Source organism: Phyllobates terribilis, unplaced genomic scaffold (genome assembly GCF_046119375.1).
Source record: "Phyllobates terribilis strain yellow unplaced genomic scaffold, ASM4611937v1 Scaffold_12__6_contigs__length_324123572, whole genome shotgun sequence".
Taxonomy (NCBI): Eukaryota; Metazoa; Chordata; class Amphibia; order Anura; family Dendrobatidae; genus Phyllobates; species Phyllobates terribilis.
In genome coordinates, this window is record NW_027362772.1 from 20,835,768 (window position 1) to 20,858,821 (window position 23,054).

General features: G+C 44.3%; 1 protein-coding gene across 2 annotated transcripts in view; it reads left to right on the plus strand.

The window, feature by feature from the left end:
• Positions 1-22,478, plus strand: part of LOC141171951 (uncharacterized) — a 34,657-nt gene extending 12,179 nt beyond the window's left edge. Inside the window, exons 14-17 of one of the 2 annotated variants that reach the window (XM_073655674.1) lie at positions 11,383-11,415; positions 17,284-17,319; positions 17,430-17,505; positions 19,896-22,478. In XM_073655674.1, coding sequence (XP_073511775.1) covers positions 11,383-11,415; positions 17,284-17,319; positions 17,430-17,505; positions 19,896-19,992 — 242 coding nt within the window. In that variant the 3' untranslated portion in view covers positions 19,993-22,478. The remainder of the gene's footprint in view (positions 1-11,382; positions 11,416-17,283; positions 17,320-17,429; positions 17,506-19,895) is intronic. The other variant, XM_073655675.1, reaches the window with a different exon arrangement.
• The last annotated feature ends 576 nt before the right edge of the window (positions 22,479-23,054 follow it).

Below are 23,054 nucleotides of genomic sequence, written 5' to 3' on the forward strand. Positions count from 1 at the left end.
GTCAAATTTTAAAATCAATGCAGCGAAGTCTGAGGCCCTCGATGTCTCCCTCCCCAAATCCATATAGGATTCCATCCAGTCCAACTTTCCCTTTGCCTGGCCCTCACAGGGTATCAAATACTTAGGAATTCCTATTCATAGAGACCTCTCCCATCTATGTTATCTTAATTTTGGGCCCTTTATTGAACAACTCCATAGAGACCACGGTTGGCAAGTTAGAACTGTAAGATTCACTACGTGAACCACTGGTGTTTTGTGGAAAAGCACATGTACACTGTGTTCCAAATTATTATGCAAAAAGTGTTTAGGAGTGATAAGGGAAGAATTTGTTTGTTTGTCAGTTAAACTCATTGATGGTGATGTGTGTCAGGGCTCTTTATATCGCTAAAAACCAAGCAATGTGAACTGAGGTCTAAGATGGTAGACATGCAAGAAATAGGAGCATGTTCACACTAGCAAAAAGAAGCAAAACCTACAAAAGACAAAAATATATCTCATACCCTACCATCATTATATATAAATGTAAAGCAAAGTTGCATAATAAATAGAGGGTACTTAGTGAACTATTTTTGATCAAAAAAAGTATACAAGCCGTCCCACCAGCGGCAAGGTGACCCTAAATTGGGACGGTACCTATACTGCCTATATTAAAAACCTTACTGTATATCAAAGTTGAAGTAATGCATATTATATCACTGTAAGCAATTGCAGACACCTGTGCTAATTAGTTTGGCAGGTGTGTCCAATGAAAGGCAAGACTACTTAAGGAGACAAACTTATGGTGTGACCCCCATGCTCCCCTGACCTTTACCCCATTCAGAACCTCTGGAGCATCATCAAAAGGAGTGTCTATGATGGTGGGAGGCAGTTCACATCTAAGCAACAGCTCTGGGAGGGTATTCTGTCCTCATGCAAAACAATTGAAGCAGAAACCATCCATAACCTGACAAATTCAATGGACGAGAGTTCAGAAGCTCCTTTCGAACAAGGGGTCCTATGTGAAAATGTAACATCACCTAGAATAAAGTTTTGAGTTGAAAACTGTTTGATTTCAGTTTGTAATAACCTGCTAATGCTTATAATTTCAAAAATGACCATTTTTTTGGTCTTTATTAAAATGAAAAGGTTGATCGAAAAGTTTGGGGGATCTAAGAGTGTGGCAACCCAGTAGTCATGATTACTTCGAATTCTGACAATATGAGGGTCATGTTGCAGGTACTGCAGCAAGAAGGCACTTATGTGTCTTTCGCATCTCGGAGCCCCAAAATTATTTTCCAGTCAAGATACAGATAAACATGATTAGTAATTTTAAATCTGGTGGAGCTTATTATAGATGGCCTAATAGGATCAGTGCTGCACACTGCTACAAAGCCCAAATTATTTTCCAGCCAAGATACAGATAAACATGATTAGTAATTTGAAAGCTTAAAACGGTTGGTAGGGTGATTTTAACCAATCATCAAGCTTTTACTCTCCCCAGGATGACACAGGGGTAGAAAAGTCGTTTCGGATCCATGATTTGTTCATCTTTATGAACGTGAGTCTGTCTACAAAAGAGCAAGGGTCCAGTAACACAGTCATGGCTTCAATGTTTACTTGGAGATACTCCTGTACCATCGTCTCTAGGCGTTGACTATGTGTCAGACTTCTTGTTTCCTGTGGCCTTGCAAAGGATGGGCTAAAAAAGTGGTGAAATGATTCCGCAAAATTGATGTTACCAGCAGATACTGTGGTTCTGTTACGGTTTGAGTGCTGAACACTTGACGGTCCCACGGTTGGCAAGTTGGAACTGTGAGATTCACTGCGTGCACCACTGGTGTTTTGTGGAAAAGCACATGTAAGATTCTGCAACAGTCTCTGCTGATACTCCTGCATGCGTGCATCCCTTTCTATGGCAGGAATAATTTCTGCAAATTTACTTTTGTACCGGGGATCTAACAGTGTGGCAACCCAGTAGTCAGGATTATTTCTAATTCTCACAATTCGAGGGTCATGTTGCAGGTAGTGCAGCAAGAAGGCACTCATGTGTGTTGCGCATCCAGGAGCACCAAGTCCCTGTTGTGTTGGTGGCGAGGTAACAATCATGCTTCCTTCCTCTGTCCTCTCCCCCCAACCTCGCACAACAGAAATGTGATCAAGGTCTCCCTCATCTGATGAGTCTTCCATCAGTTCGTCCTCCACTTCTTCCTGGGCTCCTGCACCTTCCTCACTAGTTTGGCTGCTACCATGCGCCCTGGTAAAACCATCTCCCCCACCCTCACATGCCTGCCGCCTTGGTGCTGCCGACCGTCTGGACCTTGCAGATGTTAGCCCTTCCGCATACAACTCCTCCTCCTCTACTTGTGCCACCACCTGACTCCGAATTCTGTTTAACATGTGCTCCAGCATGTAAATCACCGAAATAGTCATGCTGATAATGGCATCGTCAGCACTAAACATCTTCGTCGCCATTTCAAAACTGCAGAAGGGTGCATAGGTCCCTGATCTGAGACCACTCCTCCAGCGTGATTTGCCCCACCTCTGGATCTCGTTGGCCCAGGCTATACGTCAGAACGTATTGCACCAGGGCTTGTCGGTGCTGCCACAGTCGCTGCAACATGTGCAGAGTTGAATTCCACCGGGTAGGCACATCGCATTTTAGCCGGTGAAGTGGCAGGCCCAACGACTTCTGTAGAGATGTAAGTCGCTGAGCTGCGGGATGCGAACGGCGGAAGTCAGCACAGAGCGACCGTGCCCTCTGCAGAAGGCCATCTAGACTGGGATAGTGGGCTAAAAATTGCTGGACAACCAGGTTCAACACGTGAGCCATACAAGGCACGTGTGTGACATTGCCCCGGCGAAGGGCCGCACCCAGGTTTGCAGCATTGTCGCACACGGCCTTCCCTGGTTTCAGGTCCAGTGGAGACAACCATTCATGAAATTGGTTCTCCAGAGCTGACCACAACTCCTCAGCTGTGTGACTCACATTTCCCAGACATTTCAAAGTAAAAACCGCCTGATGACGTTGAGCCCTACTGCCAGCATAGTAAGGAGGTGTGCAGGATCCCTTCTGCGCAGTTAGAAAGCTTGTGGCATGACCAGACGGGCTTTGGGTGCAGGTGGAAGACCGAGAGGAGGTTGAGGAGGCAGAAGCAGTGGAGGAACTTTGACATAAAGAGGATTGACGCACAACTCATGGGGACGGCAAGACTTGGACAGCAGCCCCTTGTCCTGCTGTCACCATAGTTACCCAGTGCCCAGTCAGCGACATGTAACGCCCCTGTCCATGCCTACTCGTCCAAGTGTCTGTGGTGAAATGCACCCTGTCACAAACAGAGTTTCTCAAAGAAGCGGTGATGTTGTGTGCGACATGCTGGTGGAGCGCAGGCACACCTTTCTTTGAGAAGTAGTGCCGACTGGGCATCTGGTACTGGGGCACTGCGACGGACATAAGGTCTCGAAAATCCTCTGTGTCCACCAGGCGGAAAGGCAGCATTTCTGTAGCCAAGACCCAAGAGCTTGCAGATGGTGAAATTCAACCTCTTAGCTTTCTCATGGCTAGGAGGAAATGGTCTTTTACTTGTCCACATCTGAGGGACCGAGGGCTGGCTATTGTGCTTAGACGGGGTTGATAAGGGTGTCCCCGGCAAACTGCCGGTCTGTGAGGAAGATGCAGGCGGACATGTTAGGTTGCCTTGATCCAAAGGTGGTCCTATCGATGTCGGACAGCGCTCAACACCAGCTGGTGTTACCACCTCCAAAGAAAATGATGACCTGCCAATCACGCTGGCTGTTGCGGGTAAAGAGGTGGCAGGTCTGCGCCCCAAAACAGGTGTGACTGCTGTCCCCCCAGTCACAGAGGATGAAGAGGCCGCGGATGCACAAGATATGGCAGACGGTGGTTGGCCCGGCCGGCTAGGCCGCATTGTAGCACACTGAGCTTCCCACTGCAACTTATGCTTCATGTCCATGTGCCGGTTCATGCATGAAGTACTCAAACTATGTATTTTTTGGCCTCTACTTAGCTTTTGCTGACAAATGTTACAGATAACACGAGTTGGGTCATCTTTATCGATCTGAAAAAATGCCCAGGCTATGCAAGGCTTAGCACCCATGCGACCTGAAGAGCCACCACGACTTGTGGTCAGAGGCAGAGTTGTGTTTGAGGATGCAGTTGTTGACGTGCTTCCAGTACTACGTCTCTGTCCAGGAAGGCACAACCTGACCTCGTCGTCACTAGCATCTTCCTCCACCTCCTCTGCTGACCTCATCTCTTGGCTGACTGTGGGTTGACAGTAAGTGGGATCTCCAACCTCATCATCATCACCCTGTGCGTTATCACACCCGTCGTCCTCAGAGCCAACCTGTTCCTGCCCTGACAAAAAACTAAAGTTGTCGCTCCAATCAGGTATTTGAGTCTCATCATCGTCTTCCTCATTGTCTCCACCAACAGGAGTTACAGTTTGGGAATGAGGGTCTACATTATGGTCAGAACCTTCTGCGTCTGGTCCTGGATCCGACTCATAAAGATTCTGGGCATCAGTGCAGATCATTTCCTCGTCTGGATTCACAGAAGCGCTGGAGTCGACCTCTGATTCCCAGGCTATAGTATGAGTAAACAGCTCTGCAGACTCAACCATCTGTTCTACCTCATACTCAGACGGGCAGCTGGAGATTTGGGAGCTGTGAGGAAGCAAGTGCGATTGGGGTGACACCTTTGAGGTCTGGAGTATTTGTGATGTTGAAGTTGATGTGGAGGAGAGCCCACTTAAAGGAGCACTTGATATCCGTTGAAGCACCTGCTGTTTTTGTGCCTCATCTGGAATTTGTAGCGATTGGCGTGGCCGTAAGAAAGGTATCTTATCACATTGTCCACTAAAAGAAGTAGACATTTTAGTTTGGCTGGAAGATGGTCTTTCTTCTGCAGATGTTACTGTTGCTTTAACACCTACCCCACGGACACAACCTTTTTTCCCCTTCCCAACACGCCTATTCCCCTTTCCACCAGCAGCAGGCCTTTTTCCACTCATTTTGGTGGTTAACTAATTCACAACTCTGGAGTTGTTTGCACAAAAAAACAATGGATGGTAACCGAGCAGAGCTGAGTGGCCAAACTGTGGTATTAGGCCAAAACTATTGGCTGGGTTAGATGCAGAAAAAAATTATTTTGAATTTGCAACCTGATGGAGGTCAGTATAGATGGACTAATAGAACAAGTCCCACACACAGCTAGAAGGCCAAATATTTTTTCAGAGGTCGATGCAGAAAAAAAATATATTCCGTTTGCAACCTGATGGAGGTCAGTATAGATGGACTAATAGAGAAAGTCCCACACACTGCTAGAAGCCCAAATATTTTTTCAGAGCTAGATGCAGAAAAAAATTATATTCAATTTGCAACCTGATGGAGGTCAGTATAGATGGACTAATAGAATGATGCTATGCCCAAAAGATTTTACTTCACTAGGTGCAGTAAAAAAATTGGTATTCTATACACAGGTGTTATATCTTGCAACACAGATAGGCTACTCCACTGACTAACACACTCTGCAATAGGCCAAAAAGGATTAGCTTTCCTAGATTCAGCCAAATGCTGTGAAAAAAACTTGCACAGCACTGGCACAGACCTGCCTGGCAAAAACTGATAGGAACTGATGTAACCTAGTCCTGAAAAGGACTGCAATTACAATTAGTCTTTACTCCCACAATCTATCTATTTAAGAGCACAGACCTGCTTGATAAAAGTCGTAGGAAATGCTGTAACCTAGTCCTTAAAAGGACTGCAATCACAACTATTCCCTACTCCCAAGCTATCTGTAGATTTGTGCGAAAATTGGCTTGAAATTAACAAGGTATAGCGCACACAGCAACAGCGGTGCCGTCTAACACGCAGCTGCAGCAGTGAGAAAATGGTGGCGACGGGGAAAATGGCTTGGTCTTATAGGGCAAGGACATGTGACATACACTGCCAATGACACATGCCCTTGCTTGTGTGAAAAAAAGCACTTCGCTCCGTGTGTGCGCTGCTGATAGGCTGACAGATTGCACCTCCCCACTGTAAATGCGGGAAAGAGAAAAAAAAATGGAGATCTTCATTATTCCTGCAGAGATCCATCCCCTGCCCCTCCCCCCACCCCACTGTACACTCAAACTGCGTATTAACATTAATTTTCATCATTACTGAGAAAAAATCCAGTTATGATTTTGGTGCACGAACAGTTATCGAACATAACCTCGAACAGCCGAATTTTTCTCAAATTGTTCGTGTTCGCCGAACGGCTCGAACACCGCCCAAAACAGCTGGAATTTGAGATTGGCGAACAGTGCGAGTCGAACAACGCTCATCTCTACTTAGGACCCAGTTTTTTAGAGGGAATCCTCAACCACAGGTTCTTCGAGGACAACCAAACCATGTCAACCACAGTAAACAAAACCTCCTTACATTTCCTGTCAAAATACTTCTAGGACTTCTTGTTAGTCTCTGGAAGGTTGCAACGTACATTAGTCCAAACTCTCTCCAAATCAGCGTAAAAATTCTCCTCCTCCAGCACCGCCGACCCCAATTTGTAGAAAGAACCAAAAGACGGATGTCTCCCAGTACAACAAAAAAAAGGAGAATACCCAGCAGAGGAGGATGTATGATTGTTAAGAGCAAATTCTGCAAGAGGCAGAAACTTAGACCACAACTCTTGATTGTCCGCCACAAACAATGCAAAAACTGTTCAACATCCTGGTTCTTTCTTTCAGTCTGTCCATTAGACTCAGGGTGATACCCAGACGAAAATGACAAATGGACTCCCAACCTGTCACAAAAGGCATGCCAAAAGCGAGCCACAAACTGAGGTCCTCTATCAGAAACAATATCCGTGGGAACGCCATGGAGCTTGACAATCTCCTTAATAAACTCCTTAGCGAGTGTCTTGGCGCAGGGCAACTTAATGAATGGAACCAAATGACACATCTTACTAAAACGGTCCACAACCACCCAGATGACAGTAAAACCCTCGGACACAGGAAGATCAGTAATAAAATCCATTGTGAGATGAGTCCAAGGTGCACTAGGAACCTCCAGAGGGCAAAGCAACCCCGCAGGAGGAGTATGTGAAGCATTTGAACTAGCACACACAGTACACTGACGCACCCACTTGATGACATCCTTCTGCCATCCAGGCCACCAAAAACTGCGACTGATAAGTCTCTTAGTCTCCGAAATTCCTGGATCACCTGCCAACCGAGACTCATGACACTCCACAAACAAATCTCTCCTAAAGGCTCTAGGCACGAACAACCTCCCATTTGGAGTGTTAGATGGAGCCTCATCTTGAGTTTTCAGGATCCCATTCTCCAAAACGGAGTCCAATGCCGCCACCACAACTCCTTTCTGTAAAATGCTCTCCTCCTCCTCGGCACCGACCGTAGGAGAGAAGCTGCGAGTTAAAGCATCGGCTTTAACATTCTTAGTACCAGGGATATAGGTAACAGAAAAATGAAACCGAGAAAAAAAAGTGCCCACCTAGCTTGACGGGCATTCAAGCGCTTGGCAGCATCCAGATAGATCAAATTCTTATGATCTGTGAAAACCTGAATAGGAAGTCTAGCACCTTCCAAAAAATGATGCCAATGTTCAAACGCGAGTTTAATAGCCAGCCACTCCCGATTTCCAACATAATAATTCAGTTCGATTTCCGAAAAAAATTTCGAAAAGAAGGCACAAGGATGTACTCCACCCTTGTTCTCCTGAGACAAAACTACTCCGACCCCCACCGATGAAGCATCGACCTCGACCAAAAAAGGCTTGGTCTCATCAGGCTGCATAAGAATAGGGGCAGAACTGAACCTCTCTTTGAGATACTGAAACTCTTCAATGGCCTCAGTAGTCCACGGGACCGTATTCGCATCTTTCCTGGTGAGATCAGTCAGAGGTTTAACAATTATAGAAAAATTCTTAATGAATTTCCTGTAATAATTGGCAAAACCCCAAAATCTCTGTATAGATTTCAAACCAATAGGCCTAGGCCATTCCTGCACAGCCTGAACCTTCACCGGGTCCATCTCAAAACCTTCACTGGAGATAATGTAGCCCAAAAAACTAATTCTCTGTACAGCGAACTCACATTTCTCCAGCTTAGCAAAGAGTGAATTATCACTCAATAACTGCAAAACTTCACGTACACTCTGCCAATGGGACTCTAAATCTGGTGGATAAATCAAAATGTCATCCAAATACACAACCACATTCTTACCAATCAAAGGTCTCAGGATGTCATTAATAAGGTTCTGAAAAAATGCCGGTGCATTGGTAAGACCAAAAGGCATCACCAGATTCTCAAAATGACCTACCGGAGTGGTAAAAGCAGTTTTCCATTCATCACCCTCCTTCACTTGTAACAAATTGAATGCCCCCCGGAGATCAATTTTAGAGAACCACTTGGCCCCCGCCAACTGGTTATACAAGTCAGAAATTAACGGCAATGGGTAGGAATTGCGTATGGTAATCTTATTAATTTCAAGAAAATCCAGACATGGACGTAAACCCCCGTCCTTTTTTTTAATAAAGAAAAATCCAACTGCCACAGGCGACTTAGAAGGTCTAATGTGACCAGCAGCCAGGCTAGTCTGTATGTATTCCTCCAAGGCCTTTCTTTCAGGGATAGTCAGATTAAACAAGCGACTCTTGGGAAGAGTAGCTGCAGGAGCAAACTCAATGGCGCAATCATAATCCCTATGAGGAGGTAAAACTTGCGACTCCTACTCCGAAAAAACCCTCCAAAAATCTTGAATAGGTAGAGGTAATTCCCTTTTTTCCACAGCCGCAATGCGACCATTACAACATTTATCATAGCACTTCGGAATCCAAGACTTAATCACATTAGTAGACCAGTCCAGTAAAGGATTGTGCAGTTTTAACCAAGGCAATCCTAGAACAACTGGAGAGGGCAAATTATCCAAAACAACCAAGTCCAAAATTTCTTGGTGAACTCCATTGATAGTGAGGGGAAATGCAGCAACCTTGTGAGTAATACATTTCAAGGGAGTGTTATCAATAGCAATCACAGAAATAGGCGATGACAAAGGTTTAGATTTCAATTTAATATTTTCCAAACAACCCTTATCAATCACATTAAGTGTTGAACCACAATCCACAAATACCTGAAATTCAATCAAATTTTCTTGCAAAGTAGTACTCCCAGAAAGAAATACTCCTGCAGAGCGTAAACAAGCTAAACAGGCGTACCTGACCTTTTTTTTTTTCTTTACTTAAACAAAGCTCACAATTAGTGTTGAGCCACCCCCGTAGTGTTTGAGTTCGGTTTGGTTCGTCGAACACCCGTATGTTCGCCGAACTGTTCGTCGAACTGTTCGTTGAACACCTTCGAACACCGTTAAAACCAATGGCAGGCAAACAAAAACACATAGAAACACATAGAAAACACCTTCAAAGGTGTCCAAAAGCTGACAAACTGCTCAGAAGACACAACTAACACATGGAAAAGTGACAAGTACATATAGTCATGCGAAAAGAAAAGAGGTGGAGGAGTAAAAGGAGGGGGAGACACAGATATAGGCATGTCATGCCCTTCTAAAACCAAAAAAGTGCGAAGCCGACACAGCCAGTCCGTTCCTGCCCATGCGACCTCCGTGTCGCTGGGTTTGTGCCAGAGCCGCGGTGGACCCTGACGGCCAGCCCCCCTCTCCCAATACTGGTGCCTGTCCGCTGGTGGGTCGAGCGAGCCCCCCTGCGGTGGAGGCAGGTCTAATCTTTTTAATTTAAATTGTCTCTCTAATTTGAATGAATACACTTTAAATCCTTTTACAAGGATCTATTGAAGGGCAAGTCTCATGCCAGCAGCCGCGTAATTCCAGCTCCAGTAGCGTCGACTAAAGCTGCTGCAGTTAAAAAGCTTTTATAAGGATCGAGCTCGGCGGTCCACCGCAAGGCGTCCTACCGCCAGTCCCAGCCCCTATGCCTTGGGGTGCCTCCCCGATGCTCTTCACTGAGTGTCCCGGGGGCACAAACTATTTCCTTTGAAAAAATTAAGTGTCCAAACTACAGGTGGTGTAGCTTGCTTAACAGCTGGGATAATCCGCTGACTAGCAGATACTGCTACTAGGCACAAAGTATTTCCTGGGCTAGATGCAGTTAAAAATTTGTAATTAGATACTCTCGTTGGATGCTGAGAAAGCATTCCATAGAGTCTCCTGGCACGCCATATATTATTCTCTTAAAAAGCTTGGGGTAGGGGTCTAGGGGACCCTTTTATAGCCAAAATCACGGCCCTATATCGCAATACATCACCTAGGCTGAAGATAAATTGAACATTTTCATCACCTTTCATAATCACCAATGGGACAAGGCAGGGATGTCCTCTGTCCCCTCTCTTATACATCCTAGTGACTGAGCACCTGCTCTCATCGACTTAAAGACATCATTGTTGGGCCATGGGAGAAGTCATAAGTCAGTATAAAAAAGACAAAAATAGATGGAAATACCAAACCAAACAGGATACCTTTTGGGGAGATCCTACTGACATATAATTGGATATCTCAATGATACTAAATTATCTAAAAAATCAAGACTATGAGTTGCTGTACAGCAATAGAACAATATTGACCCCTTAATTGGTTAAAACCTAATTAGATGTACATACAGATAATGAGTCATCTATGTATAGGGCAGTAATGATAAGGTTTGATTTTTACCGCAGAGTTTATGCTGCGCTCAAAAATACGCAGCATGTCCATTAATTTTGCGGACATGCAGCGTAATCGCCGGCATTGACTTGCATTTAGAATGCGCCAATTCCGCAAGACTGCATCTGTACTTGCGTAATTGGCGCGTTCTAATGTGCGGACCCATCACATGACTCAATGACGTCACCGCAGGTCCTTCACACCACCGCAAGCAATGCAAGAGACCAGATACAGCAGAGATGACACCGGGAAGACACCGGAAGGTGAGTATAATCTTTTTTATTTTTTACCATTCTTATTCTTTTTTTTTAACTATTACTTGGTCACACTATATAAATCCATGCCGGTTGCCGGTTGCATGGATTTATTTAGTGTGACCAACTTGTCAAGCACTTTCCAAGTGATGCTCAAAATCGCTTGGAAAACTGCTTGAAAAAACGCATGTGAAAACGCATGTAAAAACGCTTCTCTCTGGCAGAAAAAACGCATGTAAATCTGCATGCGTTTTTTTCTGCCAGAGAGAGGCAAAAACGCTCCGCATCAAATATGTTACGTGGGCACATAGCCTTAGTCCTTTAAATCCCACAAATCCTGGATCCTTTTACTATTTGCTATCCACACTCTTCCATCAAATACAATATTTTTTTTTAAATTTTGTAGCTGGTGAATATCAAAGGCGTTAAATTAATTGTATCTCAATATTTCTTTATAGTATGGCTGAAGATGTTTAAAAGAGCCCTTATAGGTAAGTGAAGTTTTACATCCTTATTGTTGTCAAAATACATGTAATAACCAGTGTTGAGCATTCCGATACTGAAATATCGGGTATCGGCCGATATTCGCGGTATCGGAATTCCGATACTTAATTCCGATACTTTTACAATATCGAATACCGGAATCGGAAATTCCCATAATGCCTGCGCTCTGCAGTGTCTCTGAAGGATGACAAGCTGGATGGCAGCGCTCAGCTGTGATCCAGCCTGTCATCAGAATGCCATCCCAGCGTGAGAGAATTCTCCTGATTGTTTAAAAGCCGGCGCGCGGTAAAAAGCCGCCGGCTTTTAAACAATCACACAGCCCCATACTGCTTCCCCGCAGCCTCCCACCCCGATCCTCCGCTCCCCTCGCCACCTCCCATCCCGATCGTAAGTTAGGACCGGGCGGGGAGTACAGCACCAAGGAGTGGGGAGCGAAGGACCCGGGCGGGGAAGCCGGCAGTGAAAAGACTTCACCGCCGGCTTTCCCGTTCTGTGCTGCGCTTTCCCGCCGGTTATTTCAAATGAACAGCTGAGGTATCAGGTGATGCCGATCAGCTGTTCATTTGAAGTAGCTGCGGTGCCCTCAGAGGGTTCATGTGAGTTCATGCTTGACTGCATTGCATGAACTCACATGAACTTTCCCACGGCCGCACAGGTCAGCCTCACCTCCCAGACCCGTCATGATTGGTATGTGCGGGTGTCTGTGCGATGTCTGCGGGTGTGTGCGGTGTCTGTGCGATGTCTGCGAGTGTGTGCGGTGTCTGTGCGATGTCTGCGAGTGTGTGCGGTGTCTGTGCGATGTCTGCGAGTGTGTGCGGTGTCTGTGCGATGTCTGCGGGTGTGTGCGGTGTCTGTGCGATGTCTGCGGGTGTGTGCGGTGTCTGTGGGTGTGTGCAGGTGTGTGCGGTGTCTGTGCGATGTCTACGGGTGTGTGCGTGCAGGCAGACATAGGCCGATGTGACACTACTACTCCCATCGGCCTATGTCTGTCCCCCGTCCACTCATGCCAGCAGGATCAGCTCGATGGGAGCAGTAGTTCCCATCAGCCTGATCCTGCTATTTAAATTGCCCTACTGTGTCCCTAATAAATGTTAAATACATGTCATTGGTGGCCAGTGGTTACCTACAATAAATTAGTTCATACATTACCTGTCCCCGCCGATCGCCACCTAAAATAAAGTAAAAAATAAAAAACTACACCTATACTCACCTAGACACCTAATTCCCCGAAGCCATCGATCTCCTGTAATAAAATATAAAATAATAAACCACAACCTTATCCTTACCCCTCCGTAGTAGTCCACGAGTGTCCCACGAAGATCTCCAGTTCAGAGCAGCCACATAGAATGTGACCGCTCTGAACCGCCGCCGCCGCTAGAATGACGGGGCCGTAAAGCAGCCCCGTCATTGCATAAGCGGGTTCACCGGAGTTCAGGCAGCGCTGCTCCGGTTAGCTGCTTTACGGCCCTGCTGTATCGTGAGAAATTCCCACGGTACAGCAGTGCGGTAAAGGAGGTCTCCGGAGCTGCGCTGACTGAATGCACTCCGGTGACCTCAGTCAGGGGCTCCCGCTGCCGGGAGCGGACGTGTTCCCGGCAGTGTGAGCTTACAGCAGCCATGACAGCTGTCACATCTCCAGATGTGACAGCTGTGCATGGGAGATCAGCGCAGGAACGTGGACAGGTAACTATTTTTTTTAGTAAACTAAGAATTAAATAAAATGGTGTGGTTTATTTCAAATAAATTATTTTTTTTCTGGATGTAGTGTGTTTTTTTTCTTTTTAACACTTTGTAGGTTAGTAATGGGGGTGTCTTATAGACGCCCATCATTACTAACCTGGGCTTCATGGCAGCTGGCGCTGACATGAACCCCAGCCCTATTACCCCCTGCCACCGCACCAGGGCAGTGGGAAGAGCGAGGCTAAGTGCCAGAGTTGGCGCATCCTATGGATGCGCCATTTCTGGGGCGGCTGATGGCTGGTGTTTCTAGCCTGGGAGGGGGCCAATATTCATGGCACCCTTCCTGGGCTATTAATATCAGCCCCCAGCTGTCTGCCTAGCCTTTGCTAGCTATTAAAATAGGGGGGACCCCACGTCATTTTTTTGGGGGGGTCCCCCATTTTAATAGCTAGTAAAGGCTAGGTATTCAGCTGGGGGCTGATATTAGTAGTCTGGGAAGCTCCGTGGGTATTACCCCCTTCCCAGGCTTCAAACATCTGCCCCAGCCGTCTGCTTAACCTCCGCTAGAGACTAAAATTATGTGGGATCCCACGCCAATTTTTTTTTTTAAATAAATCCTTTATTTTAACACTAAATGACATTTGTGGAGTTAATAAAGATGCAGTCCCTAAATTATTATTTATTTTTTAATTAATTTTTCCCAAAAATTTTGACGTGGGCTTTGCCATATTTTTGTATGCCAGCCAGGTACAGCATCCAGCTTCTATGAACGCGCCATTTTCCGGGGTGGCTGCGGACTGCAATTTGCAGCGGGGGGGGGCCCAGAAAGCTTGGGTCTCCCTGTGCTGCAGATTCCATCCCCCAGCTGCCTAGTTGTACCTGGCTAGACACAAAAATAGGGAGAAGCCCCACATATATTTTTTTTAAATTATTTCATGAAATTCATGAAATAATAAAGAAAAAAAGGGCTTCCCTATATTGTTGTGTCCAACCAGGTACAAATAGGCAGCTGGTGGTTGGGGGCAGCCCGTTCCTGCCTGCTGTACCTGGCTGGACACAAATATTGTGCGAAGCCCCACGTCAATTTTTTTTAAATTATTTCAGGAAATTCATGAAATAATTAAAAAAAATTGATGTGGGGCTTCGCCCTATATTTGTGTCCAGCCAGGTACAGCAGGCAGGAACGGGCTGCCCCCAACCACCAGCTGCCTATTTGTACCTGGCCGGACACAACAATATAGGGAAGCGCTTTTTTTCTTAATTATTTCATGAATTTCATGAAATATTTAAAAAAAAAATATGTGGAGCTTCACCCTATTTTTGTGTCCAGCCAGGTACAACTAGGCAGCTGAGGGCTGGAATCCGCAGCGCAGGGAGGCCCAAGCTTTCTGGGCCCCATCCGCTGCAAATTGCAGTCCGCAGCCGCCCCGGAAAATGGCGCGTTCATAGAAGCGCCATCTTCTGGCTCTGTACCCAACTCATCGGGGGCCCTGGTGCGGTGGCTCACTGGGTAATAAAGGGGTTAAGGCCAGCTTGGTATTATCAGCTGGCCCTAAGCCCGAAATTCATGGGGTCACGCCAATATTAGACATGACCACCATGAATTTCTAGTAAAGTATTTAAAAAAAACACAACACCCAGAATAAAGTCCTTTAATTGAAATAAACACACAATTCTTTATTGTTCTAAATTAAACTATACTTACCATCACGCCCATTCCAGCTGAAGCCAACGATCTCCTGCAATAAAAGAAAAATAATAAACCAACATCATCCTTACCTTCCCATGGATCCCACGACAGCTTCAGCTCTGCTACATCGAGATGACAGGTTGGACCGCAGCAGAACGCTGCCATCCAGCCTGTCATCCCGCGGACACTGAGAAGCGCAGGCTTGCTTGCGCTCCTCAGTGTCTCTCTGTGACGGCATCCAGATGAGCCGAGTTCATGTCCAATGAACTCAGCTCACCTCATGCACGTCACTGACAGCATGGGAAAATTCTCACGCTGAAGCGCTGAGTGCAGGAGAATTATCCCACGCTGTCAGTGACGTGCATGAGGTGAGCTGAGTTCATTGTCGGCTCATCTGGATGCCGTCACAGAGAGACACTGAAGAGCGCAAGCATGCCTGCGCTTCTCAGTGTCCGCGGGATGACAGGCTGGATGGCAGCGTTCTGCTGCGGTCCAGCCTGTCATCTCGATGTAGCAGAGCTGGAGCCATCGTGGGAACCATGGAAAGGTAAGGATGAGGTTGCTTTATTATTTTTCTTTTATTGCAGGAGATCATTGGCTTCAGCTGGAATGGGCGTGACGGTAAGTATGGTTTAATTTAGAACAATAAAGAATTGTGTCTTTATTTCAATTAAAGGACTTTATTCTGGGTGTTTGTGTTTTTTTTTTAACTTTCACTATGGGGTTAGTAATGGGGGTGTCTTATAGACGCCTCTCCATTACTAACCTGGGCTTGATGTCAGCTGGCATTATAAGCTGACATCAACCCCAGCCCTATTACCCCACTGCCACCGCTACAGGGCAGTGGGAAGAGCGAGGCTAAGTGCCAGAATTGGCGCATCCTATGGATGCGCCATTTCTGGGGCGGCTGACGGCTGGTGTTTCTAGCCTGGGAGGGGGCCAATATTCATGGCTCCCTTCCTGGGTTATTAATATCAGCCCCCAGCTGTCTGCCTAGCCTTTGCTAGCTATTAGATTAGGGGGGACCCCACGTCATTTTTTTGGGGGTCCCCCATTTTAATAGCTAGTAAAGGCTATGTATTCAGCTGGGGGCTGATATTAGTAGCCTGGGAAGCTCCGTGGGTATTACCCCCTTCCCAGGCTTCAAACATCTGCCCCAGCTGTCTGCTTAACCTCCGCTAGAGACTAAAATTAAGGGGAACCCCACGCCAATTTTTTTTTTAAATAAATCCTTTATTTTAACACTAAATGACAAGTACAGTAATCAACACTATCACTGCACTTCATATATATGTGACTGACATGTTTCTATCTATCTAATCTATGTATGATTCTCTATTCCTTCTATTCTAAATTGTCGGGTACAGATGCTGAATTGCCGGCCGGCTTTCTTAAAGAGACAGTGCACGAAAACACTATTATTTTTTAAAAGAAATCCTTTACACTAAATGACAAGTACAGTAAGCAACACTGTCACTGTACTTCATATATATGTGACTGACATGTTTCTATCTATCTAATCTATGTGTGAAGCTCTATTCTTTCTGTTGTAAATTGTCGGGTACCGGTGTATGCGCTGATGAATTGCCGGCTTTTCGCATAATACATTCTACATTATTCTTAGTTGTTTTACTTCGTGTAGAATTAACCTACAAGGAAAGAAAGGGTTTATTTTCATTCCGATATTTGTGTCCCATTGACTTGCATTGGTTTCCTGTATCGGAATCGGCGATATCCGATTCTTTTTGAGTATCGGTCCGATCCAATCCGATACGATATTTCCTGATATCGGAAGGTATCGCTCAACACTAGTAATAACGTAAAAAAAAAGTCCCCTGATGATCAGTTGCATTTTGCATCATTGCAGTTCCAAATATTTGATGTAGGTGAACTATGAAATGCTGTACACCAGCTCACGCCCGGGAATTCACAACACTCAATGTCCATGCAATCCTCATTTTCACATAAAGTGAAGATGACGGTAAATAAAATAGTAATCGTGAATTTAAAAAATAAATAAATAAAAAATGTAGCCTTTTGTGCTCAGTCTTGTGAAGGGGCCAAAATTGAGCTCTGAAAATTCCCAGAAATGTTCTACAAGTTCGATTTGTATCGAATCAATTTGCTTATGTCCAGTAAGATGTTCGGCTCATTACTCACTGCCGAGAGTTGTGACTATTAAACTCCGCACTTTGAATGCTCACATTTATTTTTTGGGGGGTGCTCGCCACTCTTTACACTTCCCAAGTTTTGCTTCTGTCCAGGACTTCTGACTCCCCAGAAGTAAGCGAGAGTGACTGTATCTTTGCCTTTTGCTACCAAAATAATAGTTACATATCAGCTACAATAAAAGTAGTCGTCGATGTATCGCTTCTCATGACTGGAGAAGTCTGGTAGAGGACAGGATGCTGCCGAGGTTACAGACTGCATCAGGATAACGAGGGAGATGGCATTTTATCAATTATTTTATCTTTCTTCCTTACAGGCCTTTTCTTATCTCTTGTGATGTATCACTATTTCGGTAAGTTTATTAGTTATGTTTTGCACAACATTTGAGCTTGATCTTGCAATTGGTATAACTGAATTACAATATTAAATGATAATCATAACTGAGCTTAATTTTTTTTGCAGAAACTCCTATATTAACAATGATTGGTGACATATATTTCAGATTGGGTCATTTTAATACTTATATTAAAACTTTGCAGTAAGTATTGCAGTAAAATTCTTACAACGCTCATTCATCAGGCCACTTACATTGCAGGATTATCAATTAGACTATAGGATGGTGGGACATGTGGTATACATTTACAGTAGTGTTCAAAATACTAGCAGTCCAATATGACTAACCAGATGAATCCATTTTTGTATAGATTATATTGCCACATGTCAAACAATTTACCAGTTGGTGCAGTAGATTCTAAGAAAACTACCAGACTCCGCATTCATGATCTGCAGGTTTTTAAGTCTGTGTATTTGAATAATTAATTGTACGGGGATGTGTTCAAAATAATAGCAGTGTGGAGTTCAATTAGTGAGGTCGATCATTCTGTGAAGAAACAGGTGTGAATCAGGTGGCCCTTATTTAAGAGTGAAGCCAGCACATGTTATACATGCATTTCTCCTTGAAAGCCTGAGAAATATGGGTCATTCGAGACATTGCCAAGAAGAACAGCATATTTTGATTAAAAAGTTGATTGGAGAGGGTAAAACTTATAAAGAAGTGCAGACAATGAAAGACTGCTCAGCTAAAATGATCTCCAATGCTTTATAATGGAAAGCAAAACTAGAGCGACGTGGAAGAAAACGGAAGACTACCTTTTGAATGGATCGAAAAATAGCCAGAATGGCAAAGGCTCAGCCAATGATCAGCTCCAGGATGATCACAGACAGTTTCCAGTTACCTGTGAGGACTGTGACAGTTAGAAGATGCCTGTGTGAAGCTAATCTCTTAGCAAGACGTCCCCGCAAAGTCCCACTGGTACAAAAAGACATGTACTGAAGCGGATACAATTTGCCAAAGAACACATCAACTGGCCTAAAGAGAAATAGAGAAACATTTTGTGGACTGATGAAAGTAAAATGGTTATTTTTGAGTCCAAGGGCCACAGACAATTCGTCAGATGACCCCCAAACTCTGCAGTACACTGAAGACAGTGAAGCATGGTGGTGCAAGCATCATGATATGGGCATGTTTCTCTTACTATGGTGCCGGATCTATTAACCGCATACCAGGGATCATGGACCATTTTGCATAAATTAAAATACTTGAAGAGGTCTTGCTACCTTACCCTGAAGAGGATATGCCCTTGAAATGGGTGTTTCAACAAGAAAACGACCCTAAACACACCAGTAAATGAGCAAAATCTTGGTTCCAGTCCAACAAAATTGAGGCTATGGAGTGGCCGACCCAATCCCCGGACCTCAATTCGATAGAACACTTGTGGGGGACATCAAAAATGCTGTTTCTGAGGCAAACCTATCAAATGCCAAAAATTGTGGGATGTAGTCAAAGTATCCTGGGCTGGAATAACAGTTGACAGATGCCAGAAGTTGGTTGACTCTATGCAACATAGATGTGAAGCAGTTCTAAAAAACTGTGGGTAACAACTAGATATTAGGTTAGTGATTCACAGGAATGCTAAATCCTCAAAAAAGAGGGAGAGGACATATTGTGAGTTTGTAAAGACAAATGCAGACACTGTTATTTGTTAGAACAGCCCAATGTTCATGTTTTGTTATTTTCTGTAAAGTAGTTAAAAATTATATACATTTCTCTTCATTTTTGAATTATAAAACAGTGTGCAATGTTCCCAACGCTGGAAATAAAAACTAGTAGACAGATTTTGTGCTTTACTCATGTTTTTGAACTCACTGCTATTATTTTGAACACTACTGTATATATACATAGAAATGTTGTTTTTGTGGACCAGGGCGATCGATCTGTGATGTCTTCTATCAGTTTGGCATTGAATTTGACATAAATGCAGAAAAAAATCTCCAGATATAAACTTCTGTGCTGCAACATATTCCACTGCACAGGCAAAAAGGTCCCATCGTGACTAAAAGTATTTCCTATTCTATACTTTTTAACATATATCTCCCTAAGTCCCAATTTGTCAAGCAATTTTCTCGCTGGTCTTGATGAAGGGGAATGGTGGAGTCAGACACTCCTGATTCATGAAGAGGTGCACTCTTCTTCATGAATCAGGAGTGACTGATGAGCGGCGTACACCGTACCAGAAATCTTAAACCAGTCCCTAACACCAGCGTAAGAAATGCCACAGCTCGTCATGAATTAGACTAGCCATGGAGTCACACTCCTACCATGTTTCCTTCACACCAATGCTCCCCATTCTGGCACAACTGGAAGAAACTGTGGTGAAAACGCCAAACTTTTGTGCTATTCCAAATTGTGGCAAAATTTTGCGACTTTGCAAAACAATTTACACCAGAATTCCGCCAAAATTCTTCCCGATGAATCCGGTCCTTAGTTTGAACGTCTGGAGCTTTTCATGGCTGAGAAGACATCAGTAACATTATGTGCATCGTTCCAGAGCAAGACAACAGCTCATATTCTTTTTTTCTCTTTTCTAGAGATCTAAAGAAAAACTGTCAAATGATCTACAAATTCCTCAAAGACAATCTCTTTCCAAAGAAGGATGGAGAAATCATCACACCTAAAAGGATGTAGTGGCGCTAGTAGGCTGGTCGAAAGGTCCTGCTGCAAATTTAGACAATCACCACATAGTGTCAAGAAATAGATAAAAATAGATAAAAATTCGCGCTGGTCTATTGACAGAACTGAGATTAAAAAAGGGGGTTAAAATAGATGATTTTTGTTGTTAGGAAGAGAGAAGTATCGTTCGCACCGGTCTGGTTGACCTAAAGAAAGAGAGCTAAGGTTGCTAACATAGATATTGTTTATTTCTAAATTGAAATAGTAGAAAGGCGTAAAAAAAGGTGCAACTAAAATGGGTCGTCCCTTCCGTTGGTAGAGCATAGATAGTTAAAAGATAGTAGATTCGTGGTAGGTTGTCAGGAATCCTGGGAGGTGGTTCTGGTATACGAATCAAGAAGATGGAGTTAGATCCCAGAGGTTAGAATGGATTTTCCTATTGAAGAAAGGAAAAGGGGAAAAATTAGTGGTTGATATAAAACTAATGTCAGGACCTATTATTAGGTAAGGTGTTTTTTTACCTATATGGTAGAGAAGTAGTCAGGGTGAAATTCTTTCAGGCCCTGAGGAGGGCCTCTTTTGAGCTATGTACACATAGGAAAAGATGTTAGAGAGTGGCACCATAGAAGTGATTACGGTCTAGACAACCAATAGGTATGAGGGGGGAGCAATTACCTATGGAGGTTGTACTGGTAGGGGTGTGGAGAAGGTGCTTCCTTTGTCCTTTTTTACTTACAATAGATAGTTTATGTCCTGTAGGTAGGTAGGAGGTATAGGTATCGAGAATAACAATACTTACTAGTATGAACAGATCAGGGTGATGTCTATTGTAATATATACCTGTTGTAGTATATTAGCTGGCGCCTGGTACCTAACAGTGGAGCTTATAGGGTATGTGGCCAGTATCCATGGTCGTGGTGTGTACCAGTGGAATATAGATTCTGGCAATGGGTCTGTAGAGGACAAACCCCTTGTGCTCGTGCTTAGGGAACGGGACCCGGTAAACCGCGTTCTACGTCTCTCTACTGTTAAGAGTAGTCCCTTGTTGAGCTTGAAGGTACCATCTGTGGTGGAGGGTAGCTGTGGCATCAGGACCCCTTTTTCTTGAAGAGAGTAATGTCCCTGAGAATATGGTGACTTCTGAAGGAGGAGCCCTCAGTAGTGCTGCGGAATACTGCAGCGTGCAGGAAGATGGTCACTATCCTGCAGTCCCAGAGATGATGCTGCTGATTTGCGGAGGTAAGCTCGTTACGTCCAGGGGTGGAAGCTTCTATTGGACTTAATTTGTAGCAGGAGGGAGAGCAGAGTCCTGGCCGGCGACGTCCGCAGCTCGCGGTCTCCTGTCAATGCGCGTGGAGCGCTCGGTGAGATCCGGCAAGGGCCTATAGAACCTGTATGACGTGGTGGCACACGATGGTCACATGACTCGGAATGGTACGAATGCTGAATAGGACCAATTCCAATGCGTTTCGGAATCCATGGCTTCCTTCCTCAGGGATCGAACAATACTTCTCTCTTCCTAACAGCAAAAATCATCTATTTTAACCCCGTTTTTTATCCCAGTTCTGTCAATAGACCCGCGCAAATTTTTATCTCTTATTTGAATCATCACACCTGTCTAAGGAACAGAACAACTGCACCGTTTCTTTGTATCTATTCCAACTCTAGAACAATCAATGATTTCCAATAGACTCTATGGCCATAACCAAAAAAATGTCTACCACAACCATATGAAACTAAGTTTAGCATCATATAAACCTTGCCCTAACAAATCATCTCCTATCATGATGGGAATTATAGTTATACACAGTCACATGATGAAGATTACTACTCTGAAGGCTCAATGATCACTTCTACAACCATCTTGTGGCTACTGTATAACAATAATCAACTCCTTGAATTGACCAGAGTTTAAAATATTTTCTGTGTGTCCATTTTTCTTTTATATGATGAAGACAGATCTAACAACAAGGTCTGGACTGTAATAGAAGCTATTAAAAAAAAATTGGCCTTTTCCTTTTTTGCCAAGTCCTGCACAGTGGGCCTAACAGTGGTGTCTCTAGAGTCTGATGGGCCCCAGTGCAAAATTTGGACCTGTCCCCACTACCATGTTGCTCAGATGTATTGGCCCTTGTAGCTTTCTAAATCCTATAAGGCCATACGAGTTGCCCCCTTTTAAATAGACATATTTCATATATTTATTTATTCAGGACTTCTTACCAGATGCGATACTCCAAAGAAAATGCCACAATAATTATTATAAAAAAATGTAGGAATTTATTGGATTGTCCACTAAATAATATCATTGCAGCAAAATATGAAATATGTGAATTAGTCCCATTGTTAGTTCATTAAATTGGTTGTGGTTTATTCATCCATCTTCCTCTGGATCCTGTGCAGAAGTTTTATCAGCTGCTGTGTCAACACAAGACTTGTTGAAGCGCAGTCAGTGCGAAACAGCCATTCTCTGCCCAGCCTCCACATGATTTTCCCGCTGTGTATTTTATGGATATGAAATAAAGATTTTTTAAGAGGACAGCAAGTGCCTCCTTTTTATATTTCTAATAGACTATGTTGATTGTACTTTTTTCATGGTGAGCACATGAGTTCCCACAACCATAGTGTAATCCACCTGTCCGGAATAGGCTTTATTGTTTCAGCGTGAGTCAGTTTCTGGTGCCAAATTTTTTTTCTTCTTTTTTTGGACTGTTGTATTATTATACAAGATGCCTCTCAGCTATTTCCTGGGGGCATTTTCAAGGTGTTGTGCGTACTGCCCCTTTGAGAAAAGGGGAGCGCATGCGCACGAGCACTAGGCACGCTGCTGGGAAGCCTGTGCGTCATGCACAGGAAGCAGGAGACAGAAGACGTGCCAGGAGATGAAGAGGTCACAGCGTGGCAGTGAGTATGCTGGTGTCCCTGCATGGAGAAGGAAGGGGAACCAAGCAAGGGCGCCGGCATTGATGTTACAATATGGTATATTTTTAAGCCAAAGTTCAAATGTCACACACTGCGGCTGTTAAACATGTCATGCTGTAATATTCATTTCCTTACCTTCAAAAGAAATAACTGCACAA